At 60.2% G+C, this 8,430-nt stretch overlaps 1 protein-coding gene across 1 annotated transcript in view; it reads right to left on the reverse strand.

Moving 5' to 3' along the window:
* The window catches only part of LOC144734569 (fibronectin type III domain-containing protein 3B-like), a 32,731-nt gene extending 25,135 nt beyond the window's left edge, over nt 1–7,596 (reverse strand). The window contains exons 1-9 of the mRNA XM_078616815.1: nt 7,591–7,596; nt 7,022–7,083; nt 6,445–6,514; nt 5,009–5,211; nt 4,321–4,380; nt 3,755–3,902; nt 2,808–2,861; nt 1,267–1,384; nt 641–921 (exon numbers count right to left, since the gene is read on the reverse strand). Coding sequence (XP_078472941.1) covers nt 641–921; nt 1,267–1,384; nt 2,808–2,861; nt 3,755–3,902; nt 4,321–4,380; nt 5,009–5,211; nt 6,445–6,514; nt 7,022–7,083; nt 7,591–7,596 — 1,002 coding nt within the window. The remainder of the gene's footprint in view (nt 1–640; nt 922–1,266; nt 1,385–2,807; nt 2,862–3,754; nt 3,903–4,320; nt 4,381–5,008; nt 5,212–6,444; nt 6,515–7,021; nt 7,084–7,590) is intronic.
* Nucleotides 7,597–8,430: the final 834 nt, after the last annotated feature.

The following is an 8,430-nucleotide window of genomic DNA, read 5'->3' on the forward strand; positions in this document are numbered from 1 at the left end:
CCAGGCCGCCTTTGTCTCCCTAGCGGCGATGTTTACACACCGCACCAGCCACTCAGCTGAGTCGACCTAGGGGAGACCCAGGACTGTTTAAAAATAATCGTTCATGACCGGTAATCAAACTCGGTTTCAATGCGCAGCTCCCTGAACTACCGTTCTGCACACACACACATACACACACACGCGCACACGTACACACACACATACACACACACATACACACGTACACACACGTACACACGGACGTGCCGCACGTGAGTTAATAAACCACACAGGTACAGAAGCACGCACGTGCACACCACAAATGAGATGGGATTGAACAGGAACGTAGCATTATGCTCCCCCCCTTGATGTGAAAGAGATTCCTCATTCAAGCAGGTCCTAAAGAGTTGATGGACACGGCCCGGTTGCCAATGACTCACGAAGAGTCACATAGACTTACAAAAAGACAGATTGGCACGGACTTGATTAAACTGGAATCTCAAATGCGGCGCGAGGTGACGGTCTCACGCCTGGGACTTTGGGAGTTGCTGCATTTTGGGAGGCGATGGGACGAGGGAGGGGGGGGGGGAGGCCGTAGGGGAAGGGGAACGCTGCGAGAAAACCGTCGGTGATAATCGCTGCAACCGGGCGCCCGTCTCACCGGCACGTCCGCCTCCCCGCCGCCGCCGCCGCCGCCGCCACCGCCGCCGCCACCGCCGCCGCCTCGCTCCCTGGCCGCCCGCTCCGCCGCCTCCTGCTCCTCCTCCTCCTCTTCCATCTCGAGCAGGTAGGAGAGCGGCGCGCCGTCGGACGAGGAGTCGTGCTGGGGGCGGGCCCACTGCAGGATGAGCCAGGACGGCGAGGCGCGGAGCAGCCGGGGCGGCGCCGGGCACGGGGGGCGCGCTGCCCGACGTTTGGAAACACACCTCCTCGCTGAAGCCACTGCTCCATGCGCGCACACGCACGCACGCACCACCAGAGTTTCATTAGCAGCCACGGATAAAATCGGTGGCAAGTGCCATCGCAGTCGGCGTTAATTCGGCCGCGGTCGAGGCGACAAGTGTCAAAACTTTATTCCTGCGGCAAAATAAAGTCTTAAAGTTGTGGGTTTCACTGAGTTTAGGTTTGCTGTGCATTTTAGTGTGCGCTCGGCACGCACACGTGTCCGGCGTCCCCGTTGCGCGTACGATTGTGCGTGCGTGCACATCCGAGTTCGTCTGCTTAGGTGCGAGTCTGTCTATGCGCGCGTGGCGTGGGTGGTGCGTGCGCGCCCGCCCCACCTGGTGCCCAGGTCGTTGCGCGCTGCCAGCCGGAACGTGTAGCCCTGCGCCGGCTGCAGGCTGCCAAGCCGGCACTGCTTCTGCGAGCCGGAGTAACACTCCCGGAACGCGTTGCTCCGCTTTCCCTGCGTGCGTGCACAAGGTGGGGGGCAACGGATCCTCCGGGAGTTGCTCGCGCGTTGCCGCGGGGCCGCCGCCCACCGATCCCCATCTGCGTTTCAAGGAACCGGTGGTTCCACCGGCGGCGCGGCACACGATGATACAATATTGAGGCTGACCGGACCGTGAGCGGTGAATGGATATGGTTCGCCGCGGCGCACGGTCGGGCACGTTTCATGACGCGGCGGAGTGCCGGTGTTGTTTGCTGGCTGTTTGCGGTTCGAGGTTCGAGCCCCCGTGGGCTGCCCTGGTTAATACTGTGGTACTGCGTATTAACCGTGAACACCACGCGGCTGACAGCATGCCACGTGTGCCGGCGTTGCAGTCCAAATTTGCCACATACGGAAGATTAGACCGCTCGCTAGTCATTCGGGAAACACACCGCACTCCTACTGTGCGACTACCGCAGGCTGTGTCCGCCTAGCGGGTCGGGTGGGAGGCTGCCCGCCCCCCCCCCCCCCCACCCCAGCATAGGTAAGAGTTCACTTGAAAAGATTCCGGAAATAGTTCCGTGAGACCTGTTGCTGCGGGGCACTATTCTTCAATCTCACGACACACCGCCGACAGCATGGTCAGAATAAAATGCTGAGAATGTTGGGAGAGAGACTTAAAGGCTGTGCCCCTACATCCAGAACACACAATGATAACAACATTAACAATGATAACAACATTAACAATGACACGGGTGCTTTGGATCCATTCCCCGATGCGCCATCCCGCCAGCGCTCACTCGAAGGATTTGCGAACGGGAAATCTTTCCGGCTCTCGAAATCACAACACCCTAGGCTGGAATTAAACAAAAAGAAAGTGGCAAGGCGGCCGCCTGGCCAGGACCCCGCGGACAATTTCCTCCGATTACGGATTCGCGAACGATCGCTCTGCGGACGCAGCAAGGTGTGGGGGGAGGGCGGTCGATGCCGTGAGGTGCTACGCTTCATTAGGGCCAACACCGAGATACAAATTGGACCCCTGCCGGGTTTCACCGCGGTCGAATTGTCGGCGCGTTTGTCATATTTTACGTGGTTTCGCTGAACAGAGTTTATTCCGATTTGCGCTATTGGCATTGTGTCCGTGAGATGAGGAATCTATGCGGATCTCTTGCAGAGCGGCGCGGCCCATTTGTGCAAGCAATGGGCCACGGAAGTGCATATCACAAAACTTCCCCCTAAGTGACGTCTGGTTCCCACAATAGCGAGCAGCACCTGCCCTGCTGCCCGGACCATCAACCCCACCGCGCTTGAGAACTCGTTTTATTGACAGGCGGCCGAAACTTGGATTCAAACCCAGAGTCTCAGAGGCAACGGGAGTGCGTGGACGGGAGGAGAGCGAGATGAGGGGGGAGAGAGCTAGGAGAGCGCGTGCAGAGGAGGAGGAGAGGCCGACGCTCACCTCGTCCCACTCGAGCAGGTATCCCGTGATCTTCGAGCCGTTGTCCACGGGTGCCTTTGGGGAGGAACAGGCGCGGGGGGGAGGAGAGACAAAGCGGGCAGGGGCGTGAGCACGGGGGCTACGCGCGCTCGCCTAGGCCAAGAAGGGAGGCAGACGATGAGATGGAACGCGATAGAACCCAGAGTGCAGACAAGATGGACCCGCATGAGGAAAAGAACACAGACAAGAGAGAGGGGGACAGAACGACACAAGTGGGTGGTGGATTGAGAGGTTTGGGGTGGAGTTCGTAGTTCAGGGTGAGGGGTTCAGGGTTAGGGGTTGGTGGTTCAGGGTTGGGGGTTGGTGGTTCAGGGTTAGGGGTTGGTGGTTCAGGGTTGGGGGTTGGTGGTTCAGGGTTAGGGGTTGGTGGTTCAGGGTTGGGGGTTGGTGGTTCAGGGTTGGGGGTTGGTGGTTCAGGGTTAGGGGTTGGTGGTTCAGGGTTGGGGGTTGGTGGTTCAGGGTTAGGGGTTGGTGGTTCAGGGTTGGGGGTTGGTGGTTCAGGGTTGGGGGTTGGTGGTTCAGGGTTAGGGGTTGGTGGTTCAGGGTTGGGGGTTGGTGGTTCAGGGTTAGGGGTTGTGGTTCAGGGTTGGGGGTTGGTGGTTCAGGGTTGAGGGTCGGTGGTTCAGGGTTCAGGGTTAGGAATTGGGGGTTCAGGATTAGGGGTTGGTGGTTCAGGGTTCAGGGTTAGGGGTTGGTGGTTCAGGGTTCAGGGTTAGGAGTTGGTGGTTCAGGGTTCAGGGCTAGGGGTTGGGGGTTCAGGGTTCAGGGTTATGGGTTGGTGGTTCAGGATTCAGGGTTAGGGGTTGGGGGTTCAGGGTTAGGAGTCGGTGGTTTAGGGTTCAGGGTTAGGAGTTGGGGGTTCAGGTTTTGGGGTTGGTGGTTCAGGGTTCGGGGGGGGGGGGGGTTACGGCCGCCACCTTCCAGTGCAGCACGAGTGACGTCTTGTTGCGCTGCGTGAGTCGGGGGGCGGCGGGGGGGTCGGGGACGCATCCGTGCGTCGTGAAGCCCACGGAGTCCGAGCAGGAGCCCCTCGCCGACGCGCACACCGTGCTCACGCTGCACGCACGCGCACAACGCAAAGGTCCCCCGTGTAACCTACACGGGCTGTTGGGGCAAGTGCCGTGAGCGAGCGCCTGTGAAGGCCGGCACGGCGCACGAGTGGGGGGTGCTCGTTTTAAGGCCGAGTCGACCTAGGGACGTTAATTCCAACGGGGAAACTGTGCGCGCTTAACGAGACGCTTTTCAGGAGTACATCGACCGGGAGGAATTGCTGAACATCGCCAGGACACTCACGGCACACAACATCCAGTACACATTCCGCTACTAAATCACGGGGAGACGTTCAGCGAGTGAGAAATGCGGCCCCCCAGTCCTGCTGCGGCCAAACGCTTCGCCAAACTCCCCGCGAGCCAAACGAGGGCAGCACACGGACTCCTCTCCACCGCTGGGGGGGGGGGGGGGGGGGGGCACCCACCGGACGTGGTAGTCGGTGGCCGGCCGCAGGTCCCGCACGCAGATCTCACGGTCTTCTCCGCTGTCGGGCAAAGGGTTGGGGCGGGGGGGGGCGGGGGGGGGCGACACCCAAAATTAGGAGGGCACAGAGGCGGCCCGCCCAACTTGTAGGGTCCAAGGCGTCCGTGCACCGCTGCTGCTCCTCCACAGCAGCAGCAGCCGGCGGTCACCTTCAGGAAGCGGTGACGACGACGCCGCAGCGTGCAACTAGGTGGCCGTGTGAAACGTGGAAGGAGCATCGCGGGGCAAATGTGATGCACGATACGCCTGGCAGAGGCTCCCTCCCCCCGCTACTCTCCTGCCTCCCCCCCCCCTTCTTCTTGGGGCCACACACGTGTGCACACACACAAGGGCAAAAAATATTCCAGATCTGCTCAACGACTTCAGGACTCTCTATGGACTCACCATCACTTACCTCTCACCTCACTCTGCACCCCTCCACGCACTCTCCTGCCTCTCCCCTCTACTCTCACTCTACTCCCCTTCACACTGTCCCACCTCTCCCCTCTCATCTCACTTCTTCCCCTCCACGCTCTCCCCTCCCTCTCTCCCCGTGAGTCTGTGGGTCTCGACAGGAGGGGTCCCGGGGGTTCCCCCATACGGCGACCGTGCGGTGACCTGCGCCGCGCCGCGCGCGAGCCGCCCCCTACCTGTAGATGACCTGGTAGGCCCCGCCGCCGCCCGACTCGGAGATGGACACCTCGTAGCGGCGGGGGCACGGCGGCGAGTGCAGCGGGGAGCCCCCTCCGCCCCCGCCGCCGGGGCAAGGACGGTGGCCGTTGGTGATGGGCGCCGGCGGAGGAGCCGGCGGCGACCAGGAGAGCAGCGCCGACCGCGCCTGCACGTTCGTCACCTGCGGCGGTGGCGCCCCGACACGGGACTCTCGTTAGGAGCGGCCGCGGCGCCGTTCGGGATCGCGAGTCGATCGGCCTCAGGGTCCCCGGGACGCCCGCGCTGTCGGCGAGCGACTGTTCGGTGCCGTTGCCAGCACGCAAAAAGGGGGGGGGGACTGGTGTGGCCAGCGCCACGCTCGGCCAGTGCCGATGCCGAGCGAGGACTGGTGGGGGACTGGGGGGAAGGGGGGGCGCCCAGTACGACGTCACAAGCGACACTCTCGCTCGCCGTCGCCCGGAATCTCACGCTGCTCGATGCGCCACCGGCTCCCCCCGCTCCCCCCCCCCCCCCCCCCCCACTAATGCAACGACGTTTTGTCTTTCTCCACGAGGGTGGCCAAATAACTACGCGGCGGTGTGGCGGGGGGGTCGGGGGGTCACGGTCCACTCCTCTGCTGTGACCCGTTAGCACGCAGCGGCAACGCCAAGAGAGTTGCCAACGAGGCGGTGCTGCCGAACGGCCGTGCGATTCAGGTTCCTGCGGGACCCTTGGCTCAAAGAGCTGCTTGGCACGTGGTGGGGAGGTGGGGGATGTGTGGGGGTATCGGGAGTGCCGGGAGACTGCTGCCACAATCCCGCTTGCCGACTGGCTCTCCCTCGTTCACCCGTTTCGCTCACTCGCGCTCGCTCACCCTCCTTGCTCACCCGCGCTCACTTCGCCCACCCGCTCAACCACTCACGCTCTTCACCTTCTCGCTCGCTCACCTATTAATCCGCCCGCTCACCTCGTCCGTTACCAAAAGAACAAGTGTACATTATAGACTGCCAGTACGCCCACCGAGGTTAAGAACTAGGCTACAGTCTACATTATAGACTGCCAGTACGCCCACCGAGGTTAAGAACTAGGCTACAGTCTACATTATAGACTGCCAGTACGCTCATTCAGGTTAGAACCAGGCTACAAAGTGAACCCCTGCCCCCCCCCCCCCCCCAAATATAGAAGTCGAACTCTGCCTGTGGTCACTATCATTACTCCACCAGGTAGGGACGTAACGTTGCCCGTTATTTAGAAGCGCGACATTTGTTTACGCACGAAGGCCTCAAGACTCACCCTGGAGCCGGGGTGCTGCCAATCTTGCTTGTTTGGTCAATTCCACTGAACAAGCCTTTGGCAACGCGCGCGTGTGTGTGTCCAGATTATTGAACCATGAGAAGGGCCTTTGTCCAAAACGTTGGCCCTAAAATACTTGTACTTTCACGGCCGCGGTGTTGCCGACGAATAGCGTCGAGATGTTGTTTGGCGACGGCTGTGCTCGCGCAAGACTGCCAACGCAGCAGCGGCAGTCACCCAACAGCACACGCGTTGGGGACGTGGAAGGCGTGGGGAGACTTGCAGTACTGCCATCTCCTGGCCACCACGGGGACCCGAACTAAACTCACCGGATCCCCACACACGCAGTGCGCTAACCCGCCGCGTCGCCGCTCCCCCCCCGCCCCCCCGCAACAGCCCCAAAGTAACTAACGCACCGTAAGTTATTGCTCATCATGTCGACTCAAAGAATTCTCACCCTGCGTCGATTCACGAAATCAATGCACGTTTTTGTTTCTTTGTCCCATTGTTGCCGTCCAATTTTCCTGCGTCCTCTTGCACCGCCCCGTCCGTTCACCGGCCCCTCACCGTGAACGCGAGCCGATGCCATCTTCGTGAATCAGGAAAACAATTGATTCCGCTCGCGTGAAATCAGGAGAATCGGCGCAAGCAGACGACGTATCGCCACGTGCCGAGCGGTTGTGTAACGACCACATGCGACGGAAATCAAGACGAGTTACCTGCGGTCTTCCGATGGAACTCGCGGCGTCTTGCGGTTTTCTGAGTTCCACATCTGTCTCACCTGTAAGCACAGGTGCACGCAAACAAACACCGTTAAGAAATGAACTGTTGGGAGCAAGTGCAGTTAAGCAAGTAGCACCTACGAAGGCCGGCACAGCACTCGAGTGGGGACGGGGTGGCCAGCACCACGCCCGACCGCCTTTGTCTCCACAGTGGCGATGTCTTACACACCGCCCCAGGTACTCATTTGAGGCGAAGATAACCTAGGGGAGGCCCAGGATCAGTTCAGATAATCGTCACTGGGTCTTGGTCACCGGGTTGGAAGCGCAGTGCGCTTAACCACTGCACAACGGCCGCCATTCGTCAATAAGTCGGCAGCGACGTCCCGACAAAGCTTGTGCCAGGCTAGGTGCACTTGGGGCCGCGTGAAGTGCCGTAACACGTTGCGTCAATTCACTTCGGTGCTCTTCGCAGCCGCAGTGCGACTGTTCACTCCGGTGACCCAAGTTAGAGCCCCGGATGAGATCCCTGGAAACGGCCAATCGTGTTGGCCCACACCGTGCCCAACCGGCATCCTGTCACGAGGCGACTTCGTTGCCAAACTCTCGTGGGGTCGGGGGGGTGGCAGTGTGGGGCGCCCCCGCTGGAGTAGAACGAACGGCCCCGCGGGGGTGGACACCTCGACGGGTTGATGGCCGCAACATTTCTGGGGCCACGTCGAAGGCCGGCGACGGCTCGCGCAGGAGGCCCCCCTCACCCCTCCTAACGACTTAGTCGTCGTCTTAGGGCTTCCGCGACCGATATTATCCATAGCAGAGGTTTGTTTGGGTAACTTCGCGTAAATAAATGTGTTGTTAAACCCGCGACCACCACGCGACATGGCCAATTAGTAAGGTTTGTCACGTAAACAAAACGTGGCCAATTCGTTACGTGTGTTGGAGATTAAACCCACGACAGCATTGACAATGATAGTGTAGTGTATAGTGTAGTGTATAGTGTAGTGTATAGTGTAGTATATAGTGTAGTATAGTATATAGTGTAGTGTATAGTGTAGTGTATAGTGTAGTGTGTGTTGGAGAGTAAACCCACGACAGCATTTACAATTCGAGTACCGTGACGTTTCGCCGGTAATTACAACAGCAGCCAGCCTCATCGGGCGATGGCCAGAGTTGTGGAGAGAGTTGCGGAAAAATCCTCCAGTGTCGGTCTTAAGTCCAGCAATGGCCGACACGGCCGACAATTACGTGTGCCACATCGAGACAAATCCTCGCCGTTTCCCGTCAAGCGGTTTAAGGTCGGCGCAACTGACTCACAAGGCTCGGGGAGAGAGGGGGGAGGGGCACGAACCCACAAATCATAAAACCGCTGAGCGCTGTGGGGCCGACGAGAAACCCAGTAAACGTGGAAC

The sequence above is a fragment of the Lampetra planeri genome, chromosome 51, assembly GCF_965212315.1.
Source record: "Lampetra planeri chromosome 51, kcLamPlan1.2.h2, whole genome shotgun sequence".
Taxonomy (NCBI): Eukaryota; Metazoa; Chordata; class Hyperoartia; order Petromyzontiformes; family Petromyzontidae; genus Lampetra; species Lampetra planeri.